The 27,505-nt window shown below is 47.1% G+C and overlaps 1 protein-coding gene across 7 annotated transcripts in view; it reads left to right on the forward strand.

The window, feature by feature from the left end:
* Positions 1–27,129, forward strand: part of LOC119432485 (uncharacterized) — a 53,534-nt gene extending 26,405 nt beyond the window's left edge. The window contains exons 2-12 of one of the 7 annotated variants that reach the window (XM_049659001.1): positions 3,071–3,138; positions 7,784–8,004; positions 8,939–9,099; positions 9,625–9,733; positions 11,404–11,449; positions 11,615–11,706; positions 15,298–15,513; positions 16,151–16,210; positions 16,509–16,850; positions 19,579–19,761; positions 23,620–27,129. In XM_049659001.1, coding sequence (XP_049514958.1) covers positions 3,071–3,138; positions 7,784–8,004; positions 8,939–9,099; positions 9,625–9,733; positions 11,404–11,449; positions 11,615–11,706; positions 15,298–15,513; positions 16,151–16,210; positions 16,509–16,850; positions 19,579–19,761; positions 23,620–25,485 — 3,364 coding nt within the window. In that variant the 3' untranslated portion in view covers positions 25,486–27,129. The remainder of the gene's footprint in view (positions 1–3,070; positions 3,139–7,783; positions 8,005–8,938; positions 9,100–9,624; positions 9,734–11,403; positions 11,450–11,614; positions 11,707–15,297; positions 15,514–16,150; positions 16,211–16,508; positions 16,851–19,578; positions 19,762–23,619) is intronic. The other 6 variants (XM_049658998.1, XM_049658997.1, XM_049658996.1 and 3 more) reach the window with 6 other exon arrangements.
* The last annotated feature ends 376 nt before the right edge of the window (positions 27,130–27,505 follow it).

The following is a 27,505-nucleotide window of genomic DNA, read 5'->3' on the forward strand; positions in this document are numbered from 1 at the left end:
CAGTGGTGATTGTGGGGGGGGGGGTGGGGGGGGGGGGGGGTAAGAAGCACCTCTTTGTAGTGCTTTAGAGTGTTTAACCCTATCAATCACCCAACCCGAGAATCAGTGGTAGTAGAGTCTTAAAAAACCAGCTGCAACAAAATTTTGGAATATTCTTCTTATCATAACACAGTCCTTGCTTCTTATCTTATCACTACCAGCATGCTTTGCTGCAGCAGTGATGCAGTGAAACTCGTGGAAACAGTCTATTGAAAGTTCCATAATCATAAACTGGTGCTTTAATGAATCATGTTCGCACAAACGAATATTCGAACATCTTTCTGTCTGTCAAATATATCATCTACTGCGTTACACTGGAAACTGGTGGACAACACCACGTGAACTTTGGTGTACCTATTCACATTTTCATTTCTCAGTCGCTTGATTTACTGTCCTTTTGCTCCCCCGTTCTAGAAAGCTAGAAAGATACACATCACACGGGTGTGTTGGTGGGTATTTAACCTCAGTCTTGCTGGCTCTATGAAGGAACATGGCGCTTTACAGTCACATGACGTCCCGTCCAAAACTATGAATGGGAAGGCAGCAGCTGCAGTTGGAAGAGGTGAATCTATCAACAGGCAGGAAATTTCAAGATAAGAAATGGAAGCTGTCGCATGTGACAGCCTCCACACTGAGCGACACCGCTTGCACAATGTAGACACAATGGCACCAGGGTGTTAAAATAGTGCTGAATTGACAATTTTGACTCCCCATATTTTTTGCATTAAATAAAGGGAGGTTCAAACACTCTGAACCTTAGAAATAATGCTGGCGAGCACCAGGCCTGAATAATAATAATGATAACAATAATAAATGTTTATTGTGAGTTTCATTGGTTACAAAGCAAGGCAAAAGACAATAAACCACGTGACCAGGGCCTGCCCTTCCCACTTAATTAATTTGTTATAATACTAGTGAATACGAATCTGTTCCGTTTTCAGTACACAGGAGGTTGCTGTGTCATGACATCGTAATACATTAGCTTGCTCCCCTCCTGTGATTGCAGTGGATTCCACACGCGAGTGTAGCCACAGGAAATGTGCACAGCACTCTTGTCTATTTCTTTTATGAGCAACATCATCATAGCCAGCCTTACTGCCATACACGATGTTAGAAAGTTTTGCTCTGTGCCTCGATGTTGCTATAATGTTGATGCCAGGTCTGTCATTTCGAGACGACTTTAGTGTTCAATTAAAATATGTGATTCCCACCATTAATGTTTTCCAGGTGTGGTTCTCTTACATGCAATAAATGTGTGGTGCAGTTTCTACGACTTAGAAAATATGCTTTAGTGCACCTTACTCTCTCATCTTCTGTGCTGAACGCTGTAATCAGAGCTGGCCTTACTCCATGAAAGGCCGATATCTACTAGGTACGACATTACGTCAGCGATTACAGAGTGTAGTCACTGGCTTCTTGCTCTCTTCTGAACTCGTTCTTCCACCCACATATTCAGGCCATGCAACTCCAGTTGGGTTCCAGCGTTGTTCGGTTTGTAGGGCATCTTTGTTCTTCATGGTTACAGGCAACGCGAATGACGCGGACAGAGAAAGAAATCACGTGGGACAAGGGCTGAACTTCAACTGCAAGTTAATTATGAAAAACACTTGTTTAAATATGAACAGAAAACACGTAAGACCAGCTATCACATGCCAAGAACACAACAGAAAGTGGAAAAAGAAATACCATGAGGCTAACACTGGTGTAAAAAATATATGCGAACTTAGATGCGCATACCAGGGGGGCATCGAACCATGACACACTACTTAGAAATTGCATCGTTTCACGAACCACGTGTTTGTGCTTTCTAAAAGCAATACTGATGACTGGCTGACACAGGTGATTCCTCCTTTTCTTTTTTTATGTGGTAGGCATCAAGCTGCTCAAACGCCCCCTAATTTTTGGGCCGTAAAAGCACAGAAGCTTCTTTGAAAGCCAGCGTGCAAACACAGCTCTTGCAGCGCAAGGCTAAGTGAGAATATAGTTGAACTTAAGCGCTCATGTTGTGGGATTTTTTTTCTTTGTCCTCTATGTATGCGCTGCCTGAAACCATGAACCAGCACTAGCTCCTCCAGTGTTGTGTTCTTTGCAATTCTACCTATTAATTTGAAAAACGAAATTCATTTGGAGAGCATCCTTCAGGGCCCAGGAGTTGCTCTGTGTGCCAAAAGACATGCATTGTGACCTTGTGCAACTCTGTGTTGCTCTTTTCCTACGATTGCTGTGGCTGCCACAACCAAACGCAGTCATAAAAAATGTGCCCAGCATTCTTTTTCTTTTTTTTTACGAGTGACACCAGCATACCTAGCCTTAGTGTCACAAAACGTCAGTAAATTTTGCTCTGTGTCATGATGTCGCAATAATGTCGGTGGTGACAGGTCTAGCACTTCGAGACCAACTTTAATATCAGATTGAAATTTCTTACGTTTCCCAACCTTCAAACTTTGTATCCGTAATCCTTATATTGGGGAAAAGCACGTGGTAAGAGTTTTGGCATCTTTGAGAACGTGCATCAATTCTTTAACTCAGTGCAGTTGAGGCAGTATTAAGAGTTTACTGATGACGTCTGGCCATCTCGTTCATTTAGTCCCTTTTATACTTTGATCGTGCGTGGAACTAGAATTTGCTTAGGTGCAGCAACTGCGTATTGTTGCAACTACACATTTTTACAATGTTGTATTTGTCGCAACTTCACAACTATGACTCGAGCCTAACCCTCAGCTTTATGGACCGTGGCTGACACGCTGTGTGTAGACCTTTGCATTTGTGGACTCCAAATGGTCCGACACCCTAAGAGCACGACTGGCTGGCAGTTCCCGAGGACCGAGGGATCTGCGCAACTTCTTTTTGTTTTGTATAGGGGCTGTGATAAAGCACAGCTCACCCTTACGGTAATTATTATTCTGTGCAGGTGGAAAGTGGTGTGGAATTTCCACAAGGCAATTCCAATGTCACAAACACCAACACTTTGCGCTTAGACACGCAAGCTTGGAGGATGACACACTAAGTGCCTTTTCTGTGTCATTTGCAGGGAGCTGCGGGAGAAGACTTCACTGGAGGCCACCACATTGGAAAATCGTGATGTGGGTGCTCAGAGAGGTGAGTTTAGTTTTTTTTTTCCTTTGTGTAATTTAACGTGACAAGAATTTTAGCAGCAATTTGATGTATCAATCAATCTTAATTGTAAATGCAACGACAGTTATACATAGCAGCATATGCAGGAGGAGGTCTCGAGGTTAGAAACTGCCGGTGGAACCGGCTACTGTATGGTAAAACAATAAAACAAAACAATATAGCGACAAATACTAGACAAAAATATAGCTGTTTAGCAGTTAAAAAAGCATCTAAAATTACAGTTGCGAGCACAAAAATAATAAAAAAAGATAGTTAATGAAATGCAGCGGTTAACTTGAATTAAAATTGTAAATAAATAGGCGTTATTTCTTTGACTTGTGGTGTTATTGAATGATGTAATGAAACTTTAGAAGTAATGCCAATTTTTCTATAATTGGGGATCTACACTTAGGTGGTAAGTGGTTATTACAAGAGATAAATCTGTTTTTACGTATTTGAATTAGACAATGCGAAAGACAACAAAAGTGTTGAGTATAAGTGTGCAATGGAAAAATTTTAAAAACAACGCATAGGGTGGCATACACGTATACAGAACAGGACAAGGCTAGCGAAATTCAATGCTTGGACTGACCTTGCTTTTCGAAACATAGCATGCGACATTCCGCAGTTGACCTTGAATTTAACCTCCTGCCTTTCTTGAATTGGAACGTATGTCTGCTGTAAGATAACTGATTTAGTTTGTTTGTGTTTATGGTGTGCTATGCATGGTGAAGAGGCCATGTGTGCTGAATCATCTATTTTGACTCTATTTGCGCATTACCTAATGTAGGAATTTTAGGCCAGCTTGTTTTGCTCGAAGTGCAAGTGTTGAAAATTCTGAATGTGTTGAGGAATTTGCTTGGTTAACATTCCTTTGTGAACCTTAATAGGCCTTTCTGTCAGTATTTTCCAATTTGGCTAAGTTGGCCTTAGCATAAGGAGACCGCAGCTTACCGAAGGACCAATCTCGCGAGTGTTGCAGGTGTCCTCCACAGACACCCATAATGCGCAGCAAGTAATGCTAATCTGCGGTCGCCAGTTAAGGTCAGGTGTTATTCTTAAACCAAGCTATTTTGGTTGTCGCACTTTAGTTAGGACACCAACATTAAGTGCTTAAGAGAAATTTGATAGGCATCTTTTTTTCAGTTCACAAAACATCAGTTCTTGGACACAGACTGCAAGCGCACAGTTGTGAATGACATGCATTTTGGGCTAAATACTGCACTATCAACTGAAGCTTATTGAAGCAACTTGTAATAAATATACAAACAAAAGAAAGGGGGGGGGGGTTATCTTAGCAGAGTGTGCGCTGCACAAGCTACGTGGAAACTGAGAGATAAAAAATTAAATAAACAAGGCAACAAAACATACTGCTGAATATGAAAATTATCCAACCTGCATTGATAAACTAGATTTCTTTGCGCCCGAGCGTAACAAAGGCCTGGCTGATACAAATGCCATCGTGAGTGGCAATATGACATGTTCCATGACTTCTCTGGTCTCCTTATTAGAATGTCAAAAAAAAAAAAGAAAAAAAAAAAGGCAACATCATAGAGTAGGAGGGTGCATTCAGATTTTCCGCAACGGGACGGCAAATGGCTGTACGAGGTTTTCAGCGTATGTTTGTATCTTTACCAACCATGAATACGTACCAACCCACCCATCATTGTGTACTTTTGATTGACATGTACATGCTGAATGTGATTTATGCGTTATGCGTTAAAGAACCCCAGGTGGTCAAAATTCATCCGGAGCCCCCCACTAGGATGTGCCTCATAATCAGAACTGGTTCTGGCACGTAAAACCCCAGAAAGAAGCAGCTGAATGTTTTTTATGTAGGCTGGTTGTAGCAAATAAATTGGTGCTTGTGAGTTCTTTATATTGTGTATTTGGCACTGTTGTACTTATATCACTTCATAACTAAGAAATAACCTTTTCAAGCAGTTTAACATTGCGCAATGACTCAGTGGTTATGGCACTCTGCTGGTGACCATGAGGCTGTAGGTTTGATTGCCAGCTGTGTTGGCTGCATTTTGATGGGTGCGGAATGCGAAAATGCACCTGTACCATGCTTTGCTTGTGCGTTAGAATTCCAGGTAGTCAAAATTAATCTAGAGATTTCCGCTGTGGGGTCCCTCATAGCCTGCTGTGCAGCTTCATGGTGTCAAACCACACAATTTAATTCTATTGTCAGGCATTGTGTATCTTCCACTACTGTAGCCTGCCTCTTAAAGAGCCAGCAAGAGTTCCTACAGTGAAATCGCTTAATTGTAGGACAGGGGCTTTAGAGAAAGGTTTCTACTGTGTACAGCTCTCCGAGAGGTTAGTAACCTCACAGGGAGCATCGATCGGCACGATGGTCAGTGCAGTGTTGTGGAGCACACCTCCGAAAGCAGCGACTGCACTTGCATGCACGCAGAGCACAGTCCTGTCCGAGCGTCGTGTGCTAGGCTTTCCGGTGAAGCGCTACATAAGCCCTTACTGCTTATCCGCTTCCAATGCAAGCAGCACCATGCGCACCTCCATGCATAATAGTTAACAATAAGCGGTTCGCAAATGACTGTTGTGCTGACGAACACCAAGGGCTATGCCGGGTTCACTGGAATAGCCTAGCAGACGATGCTCGGACACTCGGACGCTCTGCATGCATGCTCCTACACTCGCTACTTTTGCAGGCACACTCCGTGGCACAGCACAGATCGTCGTGCCAGTCAACGATCCCGTGAGGTTATTAAACTATTGGAGAGCTGAACAAGAAAAGAAAAACAATTGCTTTCATTGAAGTTCTGAACATGCTTTTCCTCCTTTTCCTGACAGACCAAACAATTGAAGACGCACACTTTTGGAGGAGGGCATGTCGATTACAAGAGATGTAGTGCAGGCTGGTTTTCCATGGCTCTTGCAATTGCACGTTTATCGTCAGGTTAAGCCAGACCAAATGGTTCCGTAAGTGGGCGAGGTTCTGCACAGGGCACAGTTACCCCTTAAGGCCCGACCACATTCAGCGTTTTCCCGGCGTTTCATCATCCGGCATCGGTCAGCGTCGACGCTGAGGGAGGCGCCAAGCCTTCAATAATTAGGTTGCTCATACTTTAATTTACCTTTTACTGTATTTATCAAATGAAGCCAGAAATGCAAGTTCATATGCAGAGCTAGCTGTAGCGAGACAAAGATTTCTCTCTTTTTGTTTTCTTGCTAATAAGTATTGTAATGAACTATTCATTAAATGGCTACAATGAGCTTTGGCGCACTGGCATTAATTTGGCAGTTTGATGATTGAAACTGGCCGATGCGGATCAGTTGCACAAAATTCTTGCCGTAGCAGCTGCCTGTGCACAGCGTGTCTGGCCCATTCAAGCCGCAGGTGGTAAACCATACAGTCATACAGTCACAGGAGCAAGCTAGGGATCACTCACGTTTGGCTTAGTACTGGAAATGTTTTATCGCTGTACTAAGGCACAGTTGAAGGCACAGTCTGTGCATTAGTGTTTCAGTACTCCTTGAAAAAGCTATGGATCTAAAGGGTACTTAAGAATGGAGTTCACTTCTAAAACGGGTCAATTCCTTGGTGCTTTCTGTGACCCGAGTGGACATACACAGCATTTGAAGGATGCATCGTGTATCTTTTGATGATTATAAATAAAGGCGATACCTTGCATTATTATGGGCCTCTCTTTGCCAATGAGTGCATTAATTTGTTGCCTACTCTGCCACTGCAATACCATTTCATATTTTCATTCTGCAGACCAGTTCAGTCCTTCCAGTATGGCCTATCTATAACATGTGTGGTCGGCCTTCACTGATATTATCTAGATGTAAGTCGATAAGGAATCTGTTGAGATTACGCGCGTTTCTTGGCGTCTCGTGTATCTTGCTAAATTCGGTGGCATGAAGATTCGCACCTAATTCTGCTGCTGTTAATGCCAAACATTCCTAATTAATGTCAAGAAGACATCTCCATATTTAAAAAAAATTATCACTACAAAATTAAACACTTACTTACTGTATGCATATATATTGAATGTAACGTGTACATTTATTTTTAATTTGCAACATTGCTTTGTTATAACTGAATAGCTCACACTAGTACAGTATCATTGTTCTTTCTTCCACAAGCTCTTCTAGCTCAGTTCCTAAATAGTGCTGTCGAGGAAGACGTTAGGCTTACTAATAGTGGGAAAACTAAGCACAATGTTTTAATTTTTAGAAGAAAAAAAAAGCGTGGCACAGAAAGAGCTAAACAAGTCCGCGCTCACTTTCTGCCATACGTCTCAGTTCATCACGTCCTGTCGTCAGTCTTGCATTACAGTGCAATGTTCCACCACGCCTGGCCGACCAGGAATGGGTGTTGGTATTGGAGGTGGTTCCAGCTTGTGTTGCCCTAAAACCCGCCACAGTAACTTGTAACTATGGTTTTGCACTGCGGAGCTTGAGGTCGCGTGTCCGGTCCTGGTAACGTTTCGATGCGGCCTAAATGCAAGAACAGTCGTGTAGTTAGGCTTAGGCGCACATTAAAGAGCCCCAGGGGGTCAATCCAGAGTCCCTCACTGTGGAATGCGTGGTAATCAGATCATGGTTTTGGCATGGAAAGTCCTGATATTCAATATTTAAATGCTGCGTTACCTTGCAGCTGGCCGCCGTGCCCGGCTCACGAGCCAGCTGCCCACGGGTGGCGATAGTTCGGCACTGCTGCAGCTGGTGAAGGCGGAGAAGGCGGCGCAGGCGCGAGAGGAGCGTCTGAAGCAGCGCGAGGAACGGCGCGTCGAGAAGGAGGTGGCCCAGCAGGCCATCATCGACTGGGAGAGCACCACCTTCGGCTCGGGACTGGCCGAACTGTCCCACTGCTGGGAGGTGAGAGGATGCACAGTTCGGTGGGCGCAGTACAACCGAGTCTAATGGACGCTTATGCAACGAACTGTCGAACGCATCAAAGTAAATTTTAGGATTTGATTGGCTATGTTTTATTCCATTGCACATTTTCTGCTGTAATGAAAGTAAAAGGGCAAGGCTCAGTGAGTGTGATTCATTTTCTTTTGAACGCATTCAGTACATGGGAACTAAAAGCGAGAACAATGCAAATATAACTGTGACAATATACTCTTTAAAAAATTTGGCGTTTGACATTCCATTGGTGCATAAGGAGCCCATCTATTGACAACAAGTCGAACAATGTGCCTATCAAATTACCCGTGACTGGAAACAACTTCCAATGCCCCAGTCACGCACAGCCGCGTGCTGTGCTTTCTGTGCTACTGTATGTTGGCGTTCGTGGTTCTGTTGCAGGGGCTTATATGTAGATTGGTTCGTGTTGATTTTGTATTGGACAGCTGCCAGTGTCTCATTCTGTGCCTTTCTGTCCTGCCATAACCAAAAATATCCTCACCCGCACTGCCTCTTCCCGATGCACACGTTCTCACCCTTTGCTATGGACCGTGTGATCGCTATGTTCTTGTTGCATCATTGTTGTGCTGGCATTGTGGTGACGCTTTGCCATCAGCAGTGATTGTCATGCCAGTCACCCGTCATCACCTCAATGCAGCCCACAGCATGTGCAGCCTGTGGCATGACACTTCTTTGCTGTCTACGATGTGAACCTGTTAGATGCTTGTACTAAATGTAACCCAAATTTTGGTGCATACTTTTTTTTTTAAAGATGAACATTGGATAAAGCGTGCAGAATTTTTAGTCAGATGGGACTTTGTTAAATCGAGGCTTGACTTTAAGATTGGAAGGTGATGTCTGTTACCATGAATAATAATTATTTCCATGACAACACGCATTGCAGGTGCCGCAGCTGTGCCAATTCCTGCGGCTGTCCCAGGAGCCCCTGCAGCTGCCCGACGTGTCGATTGCCGAGGTGGAGCGCTCGTTGCTGATGCCCCAGAAGAGTTCCTTACTGGCGCTGCTCATGACCTGCCTGCTGGTCGCACCACAGCAGAGGCCCAAGTCAGTGCTCCAATTTTGTGGCACCCAATGCACGCGGTTGCCATTTATAGTTTGACGGCCTTGGACACTTGTTTCATACATTTTATTCAGCCGAAATACAATGTCGCATCAAGGGAACAGCTGTGGAGAGGGAGTCTCCAAGAAAGGGGAAGCAGGGAACGGGCGCCTCGCCATGGCATAACGACGAGGTGCAAGAGCCAGTGGTAGTGGTGAGAGTGCCCTCTCCCCACAACTTTCTTCCCAGCGAATGCGTAACGATCGCATCATAACCACGCACGGCCACTCTGGAGATACTTGGGGGCGCATGCATCCTTACCACTTGCAGGAGACAAAATTAATATGCAAACGTGCCATTTTATGAGAAGTCCACCTATTTGGGCGGAGGTTTGGGTGTTGTGCTGTTACCTTCCTGCTGCCTGAGTCTTTGTCTTGTACGTTTGCACTTGCTAACCTTTTGTTTCCTTAAGATTTTAACCAACAGGTCGTTCAGTGCTGAACCTGAGATGTTGCTCTTGGTTCTTGCAGGACCCTGTTACAGCACCCCATGCCGTACCGAGTGTGGAATGAGCGGCTTAGGAGTCGGCTCCAGAACTGGTACCGCACTTATCTGGGAAGTCAGCGTAACTTCCTCAAGGTGAGCACCTCAGACTGATGGGCTCTTGTATTTAATAAAGCTGCACGTGGTGCTCATTCTCAATAAATTGATGCATCAGGGGACTGTTTGCTGATAGGAGCAGTAAATGTTTCAAATTAGCAGTCAGCATTGAAAAAGAAAGGAAATATCGTCCAAGGTGTTACTTATCCTCAGTTCAGCATTTCGGCCAGTACAGTGCCTAACAGTGCTGTAAGGCAAGATGGGTTAGCATCAGGGGTAGCAGCCGGCTGGAAAAGCTTTCTGCTTAATCCTGTATGATGGATTCTTTCCTACTTTCAAAATCTTGCTACGTACATTATGCGCTTTAAGTGTGATACGAGTTCTCATATTTATGTTTTCACATGAGATGCACTCGCAATAACAGGTTGTTCGTAGCCACATGTAGGAACATAGGCTTGTCCTATCATTGTTTAAACTTCAGAACAGATCTAGAGTGATTATGATGCCTTTATAAGTTGGAGACAGCATTATTTTCACGTCATTAAGTGCACCGACTGGCGACCGTGTCTGTTGCTATCACTGCTACCAAGTTGTACCTTGGTTTAGAGGGCACAAGTTTGCCATATAGACAGTTTCCTTCCAAGATTTGTTGTTTTCGTGCCGGCCAGCACATATTGCTACAACTTGACATTGTGCTGTGGTGCCCCCTGTAAAAGTTGCATAGTCCTTAACCGGGCTCAAGTTGTCACATCTGACTTGAGCAGAGATGTTGAGGGAGCTGTGGATAAATGATAAAGCACACCGGAAGAAAGTGATAAATGTAAGCCCAAATGATATCTGGATGTAGCTGACAGAAGAGGGGCTGACGACGAAAAGAGGAACGTGAGGGCCTAGTAATTTGTGACCATACTTTGTCACCAACCCAGCCGCAGTTGGTGATGTACGATTGCCAATGCCAGTCAAATTCACGACAGAGGCAGCCGCCTAGTAACCTGCTACATGAATGTTAGAATGGTCCACATCAGCAGTACTGCTGGAGCCGTCTTGTAAATGTACAGAATTCTTGCTGATTGGCAAGCGCGCAATTTTTTATGAGGCGGGTTTTAAACAGCCCATGATTTGAATTATCAAGAGAATGCTGACAACATAAAAAGCACCAAAAGTTAAACAACGGTTTCTTAGAGTTACGCAATAGGTGCTACTACTGAGGATGGCAGACAATGAGGTGAACAGATGAGATAAAAAGTTTCCTGGCATACGTTGGGTTTGGTACATGCAGTGCGAGAGTAGTTGGAAATTTCTGGGGAAGAAACAGGACCTTTATCTCACACTGAACTATTTAGCTTGTTTGCTCACCATACTTTAAGAACCCTGTAGAAACAGTTTTACTTAAGGGGTAGGTGAGAGCACAAGTGATGTTATCAGAAAGTGACTCAGTGGTGGCTTTGAAGTGAACAGGGTTGAAATGAAAGATGTCTCCTGTGGGCAGATTGTTACAGTCATTGGCTGGGGTAGCGGCATGGGGAGGGTAAACAGCTTTTATGTGGCTGATGTGTTGAGAGGTGTGATGAGCTGTATTGATGGGAGAACAGCCAGTGACATGATGATCATTGTCGTGTTCCATCATCAGTTCGAACTATGCGAGTTCGAATTATTCCACTGCTCTTTCCTCATGACTGGCAACTGATTGGTGGCCATTGTGCTTGCAGGTTTTCGAGGCTCACGGTCTGGAGGAGCAGTTTTTCTCCGTCATGGGTAAGTCGAGGTTTTTGTCCTTGTTAACTGAGAAGTTGCTCGATATCCGACTGGCCTGCGTGTAGTCATTTCATGCTGTCGAAATGGAACTGCATGGCTTTGCCTGGCTGCCATTGTTGCTTCGTCCTAAATGCGGGTTAATGAAAGGCCCGTGTCGTCGTGCAGGCGAGACGGACCCCATGGAGAGCAAGGACTTCCACGAGCTGGGCCTGCTACAGAGGGTGTGGCTGCTCAAGGCCCTCTGCGACCACAAGCTGGTCAGCTTCCACATTTTCTCTGCTCCCATTGCTGTATTGCGGGGCATGAGGTGGGGCGGAAAATTTGTTTATTAATGAGTAAGTAATTAAGGAGTTCCTAGTCCCTTTCAATGCAGGGCAGGTGTTTTAGGCGCCACAGGGAAAAATGTGTAATTTTTGGTGTCTCACACACTTCACTTTGGTTTTTTGTTCGTGCACTGTCGAGTTTCACCACAGCTTTGCAAAAGAACACCCCGTTCACCACATTTCCGCGAAAAACGTCGCGCCAAGACGAGCCGTGCCAAGTTGGGCATTGCTAACTGAGCGGCATGGCGATGAAAACGTCTGGTCTAGTGTTGTGACCATAGATGGCGCTGCATCTACAGAACCACCAGGGCGCATGCGGTTGACCTGCCTATATGAAATGGGACCGGTCACGATGCCGACAGTTCGGTCTCGGCTGGACACTTTCTGATAATAGACTAAACATATTTCTTAACCCATAGCAGTTGGAATGACGGAAAACTCAGCAAATCGGTAAGGATGCATGGTATACGAAGGACAACGTGCCAAACACGGATCTCAGCTTTCTGTATTTGCTCAATGCCAGTCCAGTGACCCCGAAATGGGGCAGGGTCGCTTAGAGGGCGCCACTTTTCCAGTAGTTGGTCAATGTTTATGGGTTGCGTTTAAGATCACCTCAACATTTTTTTGTTGCGTGTCATGTGGGAGCGAAAGTGTGGGCATGGAGCAGCAGCAGCAGCAGCCTGGCAAAAGTTGCCCACATAGATCTAGCAACATTGGCTATTATAACATGACTGGGAACGTGGAGCCAACTAAGTGGACCACTGACTCCCAAGCACTGCGGAGTGACTGGACAGGCATTGTGAATACTGTACGTTGTACTTTATTCTTTGAGATTTGTCATCCCGCTCTTTCTTTCCTCCTTCCTCCCCTCCTTCCTATCTTTCCTTCTATGTTTCTCTCGTCCTTTCCGAAGAGTAGGCAGGCGTTGTGCCCCTTCTGGTGGCAGTTGCCAGCCTTGCTTCTCGCTTTCTCTTTCCTGTGTATATGTTTACAAATCAAATAATAATAATAATACAGTTAACGACTGACTTTTTGGGTGCCCGATAATTCGGGCTCCTTCGTGGCATCGTCACCTACCCTATAGAGCCAAAGTACATGGACATCAGAAATTTAAAATGCTGAAGTACTTCACCGTCCGATTTCCTAGACTTTTTGCCATGATTGCAGGTCTGAAATTGCAACAAATTGAAGACACCACAGCCTCCAATTTGATTAGCTCACAGCTTTGAACCAGCGCTCATGCATGTCGATCCGCTAGTAGCCATAGCCGTTTTTGCAATGCTAAGCGTAGTTGATTCGACGTTCACTACCAAGCTTACTGCTGTTCGGTGCTGTGTTTTTCATTGAAAGGATTAGATGCTGTCAGCAATGGCGTTGACTCCTCCTTTGCCATCATCGCTGATGGCTTTGAAGTGTGGAAAGTTTGGTAAGGCCAACCAAGCGTGACATAATGCCGTTTCCCGGAGATCAGCTTTGCCGCATTGCGGCGGTGTTACGCGGTCAAGCATATGCAATGTGGTGCGGTGAAGCATATCAAGAGAGGAAAGGGGCCTCTGTCGCGGTACACAGTACCATATTTATTCGAATATAAGGTGAGGTTTTTCCCCAGAATCCTTTGTCTTAGTCACCCCCCGTTTTATACACAAATTTTGCCTTTAGATGTGGCTTCACAGCATTGTGAATTTCTCCTTACAGTGTGGCTTTACGCCGTGTAGCCACACCTAAAGGCAAAATTTGCAGATAACTTGCACTCCCCGGGGTGAAGCCTCCCACCCCTATTTCATGGTTGCCATTTTGCGTTCTGGCTGTGTTACTAATTCAGCATTTCAGGCAATCCCTGCCGAGTCTGAATAATCCGTCGGTTACTCTATGTCGCCTTATATTAGTGTGCATACTTGAGTTTTTTTTCTTGGGTCCCCGAAATTGCACCCTTACCTTATAATCGTGACTGCCTTATAATCGAATAAATATGGTATGTATTCTTTAATTATACGCGCATGCACCCGCCATCTCCTGTCAGAGTATGAATACCGATACGCCTAATAAGTGTACTGTCAGGCCTTCGGAGCCGTCTTGGACGTGCCTGTACCGATTTGAGCCTTTGGGGGCAGTGTTCGAATAGAACTTTACTACTCGTAAGCTGTGGAATTCTTGTAGATATTTGCCAAGATATTCACATATGCCTCCTGTACTTCTTGATTATGCAATGCCTCTATAACTGCTGGTATCTCTACTGAATCAAATGCCTTTTCATAATCAATGAAAGCCATATAGAGATGCTGATTGTACTCCGCAGATTTCTCGATTACCTGATTGATGACGTGGATAAGAGCCATCGTAGAATATCCCTTCCTGAAGCCAGCCTGTTCTCTTGGTTGGCTGATGACGAGTATAGAAGTCATGAAATCATGTTTCAGAAATATCCTGGGAAATTTGGATAAACTTTTCGGCAATTTGTGCGACACGGAAAAGGTTCATTGACAGCTCAAAGTTTAGGGACACTGAATAAGGCAAACCAGTTCGGCTGAAGCCCGCTAGATGGTGGGAGGAAGAAATTGGCATCTATCGCACTCCACACGAGGCTCTCTTTTGTGACGCTTCGTCCACGTTCGTCTGACTAGTTTGACTTAATCCTTACAAAAGGAACAAGAAAAATAATCCTCATGAATAACTGCATGCAGCTATTGTAAGCTTTTGATAAAAGCAACCTAGTACAAACTGTGCCTCCAAAAGCACGGAAAAAGTCTAGATTTCCCAGCTGCAATGCAGGGGTCTTATCCACTGCCGTACTAGTACTAAGTATAAGAACAGTTAGCTGTTCAGGAACAGATGTCACATGAAGCATGCACAATTGAAAGGAAGGCTACTGTCATTGTGTTTGATTGTATGCAAAGCTCCATAGGTCACTAATGACTTGAGATGGTGATACAGCGCCAAATTTTGTCTGGTGGCTGTGCTGTGCCCTACTTTTTCTTCTTTATTTTTTTTGTCACTATCGTAGCCGCAATGTTTTACGTCTAGCAGTACTTCCTATAGATGCATTTTGCTTTTGTACCCTTAGCAGTGTACTAATGGAGGTGGAATGCAAGAACGCTTGTGTACTTGGATTCAGGTTCACGTTAAGATCCCGAGGTGGTCAAAATTAATTTGGAGCGCTCCACTATGACATATCCCAACATTCAGTGTTGCTTTGGAACATTAAACCCAATGAATCAGTCAGTCAGTCATTTGGAATAACATTACTTAGTTCCTTCACTACTTTGCACTTGCAGCAGCTTGAAACTGCCTTATTGCTACAGGATGTGATGCTTGTTGAGCAAGGGCAAACTAATCTTTCTTAGCCGGGCAATCAAACATTTAGCAGTGCACAATTCAACAGTACATCACACCAGACACTCTACCACCAGCCATCTTTCTGTTAGCTGAACAACTGCATTGCTCGATGTGCATCCAACGACTTGCACGAAACTGTGGCCCGAGTGCATTCCATGCGTCCTAGATGAGTGAACCCGTGTGGCGGTGCAGGGCCAGCACCGGCGTGTCCAAGAGTGGATGGCAGAGCAGGAAGCCGACAGCCTGCGCGAGGCGTGCCTGGGTGAGGACCGGGTCGGGCGTCGCTACCTGCACTTCCCGTGCCTGGCAGAGCCCAGGTTGTGCCGCATGCAGCTACCCCAGCTGCCTTCGACGCCGGAAAGGGAGCCCAGCCCTCCACCGCAACCGACGCCCAAAATCTCGCATAAGGTACGTGGCCGGATGTTCGTTGTATCTGGACCTGCCTGCGCTGCTCTTTGGTTTACTTGTACAGTTGAGCCGACATGTAACGATCCCATCTAGAGCAAACTGTTGGCTGCTACGAACAATTTCTCAACGCCCAGATTGTCTTGCAAGAAGTCTTTGAGAGAGCCGTCCCGCTTATAGCAACCTGGTGCTCTGCTCAGTTTGGTTACCATGAGTGGAACAAACCATGGAGCGGCACTCTAGATGAGCTGGGGGAAACGAGAAGGCTGCACGGCGTCCTCGAGGGTACAACACACACACATGCAGCTAATCAGTGCAGCTTATTTTTTTTATTTTTTGGCTTGAGGATGCGCTGTGACTGGGGTCGTTACTACGCAAATTAAGGCATCTTAAAATTGTGACAGGAAGCACAGAGAAATGCAAAGCAACTTCAAGAAGCTTCTTGACCTACCAAGTCCAATAAGATCACTACAGTGGTACCTCAGTGTCTTGTTATTCAGGAACCTCAATATATGTGTTGTGTGACACAGTATACAGTATGGGCTTGCTATCCACTCCAATTAACTTTCTGCTGCAAAGTGAGCCCTCGCGAGCCCGCTGCCCGTGCAGAGTGTCTGATCTGTGGCTTCCTTGTTCGCAGTCCAAGAAGAAAGGCCGGCAACAGCGGAGTAGTTCCAGGAGATCCTCCAGGCACAGAAAGGTGAGCGCTTCGGCTTTTGACTTGAACAATCTGCTCCTGTCAGGTTTATATAGGAATTAAATGGCAAAAACGTTGATGTAGAGGCATTTTGGGCTGCCTTGACATTACCGTCCTCTTGCATAGATATGCTGCAACCATGAAATCGAGAGTCTTGACGCAGTCCAATATATGCGGAAAGGATCGTGATGAGATGGGCGGGAGGCAACCCGCCCATCTCATCTGGAGATGGGCGGGTTGCCTTAGGAGTTAGGAGTTAATGCCAGGATTGAGTTTCCAAAAGTTATGTTATTCACTGCAGGGAAAATCTGCGGCAGCGGCAGCGAAGGAAGAGTGTGAGGAGGAAGAAGAGAAGACGGCCGAAACAGACGCAGAGGCGAAGCCTGCAGAGGCCGAGCCTGCAGAGGTCAAGCCAGAGTCCACGGAGGTGGCACCGCCACCCGCGGAGGCAGAACCAGCGTCAACGGAGGCAACCCCGACATCAAAGGTTGAAGCAGATGAAGTGAAGGAAGAGAAACCACCACCTGATTTCGAAACTGTGGCGACCAGTGTGGCCGACTTGCGTGCCCTCATCACCTCCCTTTCGGAGAGCAGCACCAGCAGCAGCAGCAAAACTGAAGACAAGAGGCCAGCTACCAGAAAGGTATGTTTGGCGTACAGGCGATGCGATGTCTACTTTTTGAAAGGAGTACTGACATGGCATTTTTGATCTCGAAACCACAAAGAAAATATTAGCATACCTTAGAGCTCCCCAAATAATCTACTGTGCAATAGAATCTTGGTAACTGTAATTCGGTTAATTGAAATTTGCCATTTAAACGGAACAACAGCCTCATGTTTACCTGGTTTTGTGTTAGGGCAATCAAAAAAAAAAAAGTTTGTTATACAGATCCACATTTTTTCAAACTCTGGGTAAACTGAACTGGAAATACTACAGAAAACGAAATTGACTGGCCAATCTCAGTGACATTGTGATAAGCATCACTGTTTGGGCCTTTCCTTTTTGTGTTTTCTCACCATTTGGCCACGTTTTCGTCAGGGTGGCTTATGCTAGTTTGTGTTGGTGCCAGAGTTAGTCTGGTGATGTTCTCTGTTGTGGCTCTACTGTGGTCTTGCCTGCTGAGGTTTCCTTGTGTCGTAGGTGAGCTGTGAGTTTGCTTAGTATTTCTTATGGAAGCAGAGAAATGTCCCACACAGTGCACTGAAGCTGGACACGAAGATCATAGTTATCGGTGGCTTCGAGAGTGGTTGCTTTACTAAAACAGCAGTTCTTTTGGCTGAATGGCTGCTTATTTTTGTTTTGGTAATTATGCTTTGTGCTGATAGCTCTAGTCAGCGGCTGCGTGCGAGTATGAACTTCGTAAGAAGCAGCTTTGTGTAATCGGATGCGCCGCAACTATTATCTGGTGTTGGCAATAAAGTACCGTATTTAGTCGCATAATGAACGCACTTTTTTTCCCCGAAAAATATATGCAAAGTTGAAGTGATTATACGGGGTAAAATTTGGAGTGATTTTTTTTCCGAGCCCACCTCTAAAACGTCGCAATTTCACCCAAAAGGAAAACCATCGATTGCGATAGCAATTGCGTAAACAGCTATACGAAGGTAGGATAGTAGTTTTATCGGCCGTATAAACTTGCAAACATTCGCTGTGTAGATTAACGAGCATGGTGTCAGTGCGTACAGGCAAACATGAACACATCACACTCGATGACCACGGGCACTCGTTGTCAAAACACTGGCGTGAGGAAGCACGGCAGCAACAGCAAGTGAAGTGACCTTCGTGCTGTGTATCGCTTCAACGCAAACTGAGCGACGAGAACGGAGCACGCACAAAGTTGTAAGCCTCCGTCGCACCTAGACTCAGCCCCCCACAGAGATCGCTTTCAAGATAGGACGCGCGCGGCCGCCTAATGCGCAGATCCTGCACCGCCCCTCTCCCCTCGGCGCCATGTGCGCGACGGAATACGGCACGTTTCCTCCCAGCTTTCCTTCCTTGAACGCGGGACATTGAGCTGCGGTCGTCGGCGCCGATGGCAAAAATGCGCCTGGAGTGTCCATATAATTGCTATCACAATAAATGTAGGAGACACACGGTTCAATTCAGCGTCCAATACGGCGTCCGACACAATCATACCCACTGGACGCCATATCAGACGCCGAATCGTACCGCGTGTCTCCTAATTCACGGCAGCAAGTTCAGAGTGCGATCATCATGCGAGGGTGAATTTCACCAGGGGTGAATCTTGTTCGTCGACACTGTAGTTTCTCTTGAAACGCAGAAGCACAACTTCTTTTGTTCACTGTGAACGAGTTGCACGTATGCTCATCCCGCCTCCTACTGCTGAGTTTGGGCATTTATTGTGCGTATCAGTGTGTAGTTTGAATTTGTTTTGCTGCCACGGTGTGGTAGAGTTTCTACAACAACTTCAAACAAATACACTATCTCTCACTACTCCTTTAACCTCCCAAGTTCTTTCCTAAAAAAGCGCATAAAATTTACTTTTTTTGTTCTTTAGTCCAGCAAATTATTACACATTATATCCCGATTCGATAAAGATATAACATGTGTGATTTATGTCCTCTATTCACACGAAGTAGTATTAATGAAAGACGTCTGTTGTGAAAGAGACTTTCCCTCAGCACACGTGAACAGTTTGAACGTAATTATTTCAGCAGATTATAATGAAAGGTTATCAAATGCATCCAGGAATAAATTCAGCTTCTCAAACTCTAATTGCGCAACGTGAATGGAGTTTACAATTGTGGCTCGTCTGTGCCAAGCGAAGCAGAAGTTGTAGCCTGGACGAGGCACATATTGGTAGAAACAGCTAGGACGAATACAGCTTTGGCTTCGTAGTTAATAAGGTTAAAGGTTGTTTGATTAAAAATGGGTGCAGAAACTGTCGACAATGATTGTCAATGCAGGAAAACACCCGAATGCTTATATTTGTATATATTTGTTGCAGTGAAGATGTTTAGGTAGCGTTCGTTGTTTCATTGCGTACTACCGTGCAGAACAGCGCAGTTAACCAGCAGATCGGTAGTGTTGGTATAAGTGGACAGCACACACGTCTCAACTATATTAGTTGGCATTCAGCAGTTCATCGACAGGGCACCCCGCAACTCAATACCCCGAGCACACGCATCCTTTGCATTGGCATCTTTGTGTCAGTCGTCAAAAACCGACCCCCAACCACTGGCGATGAAAACGAGGAAAAGAGCCAAAGAGACAAATTTTCTTTTAAAATAAGACTGAATGCGTGTCACTTCTATGCCATAACCCCCTATTGCTTGCCGTTTGCTGGTACCGCTCGTTCTCGTCAGTGGCCACGCCACTAAGCCGCGTATGCGAATGTCCTACTCGGCAGGGAGTAGCCGAGGCAGAAAAGGCAGAAGAGGGCGCCGAGCGGCTGCTATTGGAGCAGCTGCGAGCCCTGCTCTCGGAGTGGGAAGCCGAAGAGGCGGCGTTCCAGCAGGCAGATGTGGCCCTGCGCACCCGACTCCACCGCGAGTGGCACCAGCCGGACACCCAGGAGACCCACGGTGGCGAGGTGAGCGCGGCGGGCCCTTTGAGCCTATTGCGGTTTTTGAAGCCTGTTCGTATTTTCGAGCTCTATGTATGTCACGATTATCGAGTTGCACAAAAAGCCATGGCGGCATTTGAATGGAGGCGAAATGCAGAAACGCTAAATATAGTCAAGAACAGGTGCCCTGTCAAGTGTCTCCCCACTTTACGGTCTCTCCCCCTTCCTCTCCTTTCTTACGATGGACATTTTAAAAGCGGCACACCGCCACCTCCGAAAAATACCCCCTGAAGAAGGAGCCGAATTGACTCCGAAACGTCGGGCTAATAAATTCCCTTATTTAGTTGGTGTCAATATCTAAGTCTTAACCAATTTTCCCAACCAGACAGGCAATTCTGTCGAAATGTTTAGCTTCAAGTCAAACCCGCATGTATCAAACTCGCAAAAAGCTGGAATTAGTTCGATATATCGAGTAATTAATTCAGTATAGAACAAAGAATTTGGCTATGTACAAAACGCACCTCATTAAAAAAGTGTTCTTTTCTTTCTAAATACATGTACCGCGGGTATATTAGCGCGAGAAATAGTCGCCGATATTCTTCTGCTTTTTCATTTTCAAAGCATTGTTCAGCATACACTTTTCAACGTTGTCGAGTGACTTGCAAAAGCTGAGCCCACAGACTTCTGTGAACGCGCAGTGGTGGTGAACAACGCTCAGTGCATGAAGTGCATCAAAACACATGCGCGGGTCGGAACTCATTGGGTCCTCGCTGTTACTGTCGCCGGCGAGATCCCTAGCCAGATCGGCAACAATGTCTTCGTCAGTGACCGCTCCGGTAGTCGCAACATGGTCGTCGACGGAGATGAAGTCTGTTGCTGCAGTCCCATCACAAACCGCACCCTCCCGGGAACTCAGACAGCTGGCTAAACAAATCAAGTTCCTCGAGTGGTTCATCGCAATTTTCAGATGATTGTGCCAGGCTCGCCGGAAACACAGAGTCCACAATGACTGAAGCGATTCTGAATTGTTCCTTTTTTTTTACGTCATTCCACGATGCATTCAACATTGTTATTGCACCCAGAGGTCAATTTTCAACTCCCATCCAGTGCAGAGGTTTTAAAAGCCATTGCACAAGGCGCTTTCTATAACCTGCCTTCAGTGCACAAATGACACCTTGGTCTAAAGGTTGCAGCACTGACATTGTGTTCGGCGGCAGGAAACGAAGCTCGGTGTTGCTGACGCTTACCTTACAATGGTGCGCAGAGCAATTATCGACGAGTAAGCAGATTTTTCTGCCTTAGCTTACCAGGTCATCGTCCCAGGACTTGAGCCAGTTGCCAAAAAGTTTGCTTCTCATCGAAGCTTTCCCCTTGGACCTGTAGATCACCGGAACAGGAAGTGCATTCTTTAGGCACTGTGGTGATTTGCTCTTTCCGATCACGAGTTGTCGAAGCTTGTATTTACACGATTGTAGGTCGACCCATTTTTTCAAATTTGGCAATCCAATGTTGGGGGGTCGACTTAGAATCGAAACCGAACCGTGTACCGCTAGTAACGGCAAGAGAAACGAGAAATCAGGGGCGCTACGGCGTGGTTACAACTTTGCACCTACGTTTTTATGGTTACGGTAGAAGCGCAGCGTAATAATTTACTGTATTGCATACATTTTGATTGCGCGCACCACGAGTGCACGGCTCTTGTGGGAGCATCGATCATGGAAGAGCCGCCGTTTAGGGGGTATTGGTAGATGGCGGATGAGCCGCCGTTTGGGGGGTATTGGTAGCTGGCGGAAGAGCCGCCGTTAGAGGGGTATTGGTAGTTGGCATAAGAGCTTTTCTTTGAGATACGATTGTTTTCGACGGCCGCGCGCATCTGTCACTTCTGCTGTTGTGCTGAATTGTCGCGCCTGTCATGAGTGCCAAGAACTTTCGGCGCTCGTTCTCAGCAGCGTTCAAACGGGCTGCTATCCTCCATGTTGAGGAAACTAACAACTGCGCAGCGGGGCGCAAGTCTGGAGTCAGTGAACGTGTGGTGCGGCAGTGGCGGCTTGAGCGCGAGAAAATTTGGCCTCTCTGGCTACTGTGTGCGGGTGGGTCCTCTCTGCGTGGGGGGCTGTACCGCGCGATGTCGTGGTGCGGTCGTTCGCGAAGTGTGGACTCACTTTTGATGACGACGTGCTGTGGGACCGCAGCAGCTGTGACGGCAGCAGTACCAGTGAGGTCAACTCTAGTGACGATGAGTAGTCTTAGCAACCCCATCAATAAATTTCCCTTGTGTGAAATGCACTCGCGTGGTTCCCCCCCCCCCCCAATTTCTTTTTGAGACATGCAATTTTGGGGGGGTCGACCTACATTCGAGTCGACTTACAATCGTGTAAATACGGTAGTCAATCAATCGACGTTGATGGTGAGCAACATCGATATTCGGGCTTTGTTAACTTTCCCGCCATGGGACTTGTCATCGCGACACACCAGCATTTTGTTCGGCAGCATTTGCCAGAACAAAGCAGCCCCATCGCCAATGCCAGCCCAATCGGCATTAAATATATCACGGGGATGGTACCTTGACCTGATGTCGCTCCAATTCTCTTCAATCCACTTGTGCACGCTGCTGACGTCCACCGCGCAGCTTTCACTGGTGACAGCCAGGCCGACAATGCTGTGACACTCTTTGAAACGCTGCAGCCAACCTGAGCCGCCTTTGAAGTCGGGTCTGTTCAGAATGAAAGCGTCATCATCAGCCTATATTTTATGTCCACTGCAGGACGAAGGCCTCTCCCTGCAATCTCGAATTACCCCCGTCTTGCGCCTGCAAATTTCCTAACTTCACCCTACCTAGTTTTCTGCCATCCTCGACTGCGCTTCCCTTCTCTTGGCACCCATTTTATAACTCTAATTGTCCACCGGTTATCTACCCTACGCATTACATGGCCTGCCCAGCTTCATTTCTTTCTCTTTTCATGTCTCCTAGAATATTGATTATCCCCGTTTGCTCTCTGATCCACACTGCTCTCTTCCCGTCTCTTACTATTAGGCCTAACATTTTTCGTTCCATCGCTCTTTGTGCGGTCCTAAACTTGTTCTCGGGCTGTTGCTCAATTATGGGGCCAGAAATAGGGATGTTTCACGACCTTACATCAATGAACCACTTATACACTGCAGCCTCCACGTCTTCATATGCAGCCGTGCGTATTCGTTGGGCACCGGTAGCACCTGGTCTCTTGTCCGCCTTAGCCCAAACGTTGGCCTTATTTTTCAATATCATACTCAGCATGCTTCTTTGGATGCTGTACGCTGCGGCGACATCTGACTTCTTTTCTGTGCGTTCAACTCTTCTGATGATCTCTAGCTTTGCGGATATTGGCAGGTTCTGCCATTTCATGGCAGCCATCTCTTACGGAGCGGACGAGCACTGCGTTCCGAGGACGCGACTACGCACACAATCTTGCAACCTAACGAATGACGGAACACTGAGGCAGTCGAGCCGATGGCATGCAGGCGCACGTGGCTGTGAGTGAGAGAGTGGTCAAACCACTCTTTCTAGGGGGTGGCTGTTCGAGGGAGTGAAAGCAGCGCCAGATGCGCGCAGTTGGGCTAAACCACTTCGTCTGAGGGGCAGGGGTGTTGGCGGCTCACCCGGCCGCCGCGCGGAACAGCCACCTTCTGGGGCAGTTTTGCGCTGCTTGAAGTTCGATATATCGATAGCGGCTGCTATTTTTGTTCAATTTAACCATACTTTTTGCTATGTGTTCTCATTGTAACATTACGGCGTTCAAAAATTGTTCCATATAGTCGGGTTCGACTGTATAGATATAGGTGCACGCTAAAGAACCCCAGGGAGGAGTTCGCATGGCTGAGTTTAAGTGATTTCTTTCGTACCTACAGGATGCTGTGGACTCCTGGACGATGCACTACAAGGACGAGTGCCTCGACGAAGATTCTTCTTCCGAGGAAAGCATGAGCCAGGAGGAGTACAACGACAATGTCGAAGATCAGGAGGAGGAGGCCGAAATGCAAGAAGACGGCAAGGACTACAGCGGATGGCGTGTGCTGCGGAAGCGCAAGATTGCATTGTCACTGCCCAATGGGCTAACAAACTTGGACGAGGAAGTGGTTGCAAGCCAGTCATCTGATCAGCCCGCTGCCCAGCCGTCTAGCCAACCTAGCAGGGTGTCCTTATGCCAGGCCTCCACTCAGACTGTTAGTTCTGTTCCACCTCCACAGCGGTCGGTTCCTGTGGTGTCTAAAGAACCAGCTGCAAAAACGGCGGTGCCACACATACTGGCCAGGAACTCGTCGTCTGCGCTGCGGCCGACTGTGACGCCTAGCTCAACAACGTGGATACGGCCGTTTGCCAGCATGAGGACGCAGGCCGATCCGCCCAAGCGGCCAACAGAGTACCACAAGAGGTCAACCGACCAGATTAAACGACCAACGAAGGTGCGCTCACTGCTTGAGGCAGGCATCACAACTTTTTCGGAGCCTGCCCGGCCACCCACACCTCAGACGATCCAGGCCCCCGCTGCCGTGGCACCACCGGTCGTACAAGAGCAAGTGGTAATGCCGGAGGAGACGCAGAGCGCACCAGCGGTACAGGAAGCTGTGGCGGAGGCCCAGAGTTTGCCCCTGGCCAACGACGTGGTCATGGAGGATGTCTGCAAGCAAGACCAAGAGCAGCGCCCCTCGCAGAAGGCTGTCCTGGTGCCAGCAGTGGACAACAGTGGCCAGGAGATCCTGTTACACGTGGAGTACACGACTCTTGACGAGGCCAGCCTCGGTAACAACCTCCAGTCACTACCGCTTCCAACGGCACAGCCCGTGGGGCAGGGCTTTCCGGCAGCGACGCCGGCCGCTCAGGCTCTTACTGGTACACTCTCGGGCATGCAAAACATATCTGCCTCCTCGCCGGTAGTGCAAAACCTTCAGATGGCACCACCGGTTGTGCAGAACGTTCCTATGATGCAGTCGGTTGTGCAGACGCTGCCCGTGAGCTCATCCACCATGAACATCCCTGCCGTGCCATCACTTGTACAGACGCTGGCTGCGAGTACATCTGCTGTAGATGTCTCCATGGCATCATCCCTGGTGCAGACAAATCCTGTGACTACGTCCACCATGGAACTCTCTGTGGTACCGTCGCTGGTGCAGACGTTTCCCGTGACATCGTCCGCCGTGCAGCCGAACGTTTCCTATTCGACGTGCCTGCAGAATCACCGGCGCGAGACGCTTACCACGCGGCACCGGGTATACCCGTGGTGGAAGCACTCCAGCTCACCGACGAGCACCAAGACCAAAGAGGTTCCACCGCTGGCACCCATCACTACGCCACGGAAGATCTTCAAGTCCCGCAACACAGCTGCCGCATCAAACAACGCATGCTCCAGCATGGACGGTGCGGTGGGCACCGTGTCAAGTGGCGTGCAGACGGCAAGGGGCGACACGTACGTGTCGTCGCAGCATCATCAACAGCTGATAGGCTCCAATGGGTCACAGCAGCAGCTCGTGTTTGTCGTGCCGCAGAGTCCACCGAAACCGCAGCAGGTGGTTCTGCAGCAGCCGGAGGTGCCAACCGTGTCACAAGACATGATCAGTCAGCTCATTCCCCTGGCACAGGCACAGTCTGCCGAGGAGCCGCAACAGGCCGCTGCAACGATGCTTTTGCAGGCGACGATGCAGAACACTATGCAGACGCCCATCCTTCTCCTGACTAGCGACGGGCGTCTGCTTCAGGTGGTGCAGCAGCCCAGCTGACCGGGCGTCGTCACTCCGGCATGCGGCTGCTCTTGGCTGCCGCCCAGCTACTTCCCCAACCACCTGGGATAGTGCGCGTTGTACATAGTTGTGTGCCTCGCCAACAGTGCCTCTTGTGGCGGTGTGGACGTGCCGAGTCACTCGTTCTTGCCATCGCCGCTGTTTGAAGCTGTTTCTGAGCCTCGACTCATAGAACGTGCTGACCGCCAACACCAAAATGCATTGCAAGTGCCCTTGTTAAAGTGCTGCAGTACTGTACGGAGCATCTCGCACCAGCACACCGCGGGTAGTCGGCAGTCTCCCGATAGTGGGACGTAGTGAGGATGACTTGCTTTCACTGTTGTCTGCAGAGTGTAGCTCGGCGCTGGGCTCACCATTGGCAGACAGAATGGAAGGCTGAGATTCGGGCTAATTGCGAAGTGATTAAAGTGTGGAAGAACCTCCGGAGGCATTTGAAAATGTGGGACCCAGAGAGTACAGCATTTCTTAATTCATGTTGCTATGCGTTGCTTTACAGTGAAAACACGAGTCCAGGATGCACAACTTTGGGATCGCAGTGCATAGTGGCTGTACCTCCCAGGGCCTTGTTGATTTAGCTGAAGTGCATGTTTGCAGTGGTCGTTCACTGGTTACAGTTAATGCATGGCACTGGTAAGAGGCCATGTTTGGAGGGTCCATTCGTTGTATTGTGATGGCCAAGTGTGAATTGATAGATTGGTACTTCTCTCTTACTGGCGGCAAGGTGTTCAGCCTGCATCAGCTGTACATGCCAGCACGAAACCACTGCAGAATGTGTTTTGTGAAGTTCGGTTATTTCATTGTAAAGCAAAAGTACCACAGTGATGCATTTGCAAGATTGAGATATCGTCGTGGACAAAAGTAGCTCCCTCAAATTTGTAAAATACTCTTGTCAATTGTTCACAACCACTTTCTTCGTGTCCCCCAACTCCTTGACCCCCAGAACAGGGTAAGGTTCTTAATCGTGTGTGTTTTCTAATCTTCGCATTGGCTGCCACAACCGATACGATTACAAGCCATGCTGTTAACGTGCAAAACTCTATTGTGTCTCTGTAAGATTGCTTACCCACGCAGCCCCTTGCCTGAGGCTCTGCCGAGTGTGCGTGGACTACTTAAGCGCAATGTTTTTGAATTTATCATTGGATTCAGTTCCTGAACAAAGCACTGTGGAGCAGTAGCATAGCTGATGACATTGTAAAATCGTGAAAAACGTAATTTTGTTTCCTGCATGGCTAGAGGGTGGGCATTAAGCCGGCTTGTTCTGCCACTCGTCAGGAACGCTCATTTCTCGGAGCTGATACGTACTACTGTTTGAATGGTGAGATTTGTGTGCTGGTGGATGCAATGGTGTTTGTGATCTGTACTGCAAGGCTGCTTTCAAGCCAGCCCCACTAAGGCGGAAACATGGCACTCAGGAAGCGTTTTTTTTTTTTTTTATATATATGTAAATGTGTATCTTCGAACCAGTGGCTGAAGGCTACCAAGTGCTTGTGTGTTTGAACTAAATGTGAGAAATTGACGGGCCATCTTGGTGCATGTGCATACTGAAGACTGCAAGGCTGTTCGAATGTGTGTGTTGGCACATGACCAACACTTTTGTGAATTAAAGAAATTTTTTGCTGCCCAGTCTGTGAAATATTTCATGGCATTGGAAAGTTGCAAGCAGCAGAAGATGGACGCAATCTGCAAAGACGAGGGGCCGAGTACACCTGGTGCGTATCTTCATTGTCACAGTGGTCAGATGGGTCCACTTGTTGTACGTGGGTAACTTCCAAAGCTCCACCTAGTTACTCCCCTCCAAACACATCTGCACCTAATGATCCTTTAATTAGTCCCAGCTGCATATTCCTTCCCTTAATATCAATTACTTTCTTCATCTGCTTGCTTGGGGCAGTTTGTTGTGAAATACACGGAGAATTCGTATTTTTTCTTTTACAATTTTGACACCTGATATAGGATCAGAATAAAAATAGGGTGTTTGCTAGCTGTTTATCAGCCTACT

This window comes from Dermacentor silvarum, chromosome 11 (genome assembly GCF_013339745.2).
Source record: "Dermacentor silvarum isolate Dsil-2018 chromosome 11, BIME_Dsil_1.4, whole genome shotgun sequence".
Taxonomy (NCBI): domain Eukaryota; kingdom Metazoa; phylum Arthropoda; class Arachnida; order Ixodida; family Ixodidae; genus Dermacentor; species Dermacentor silvarum.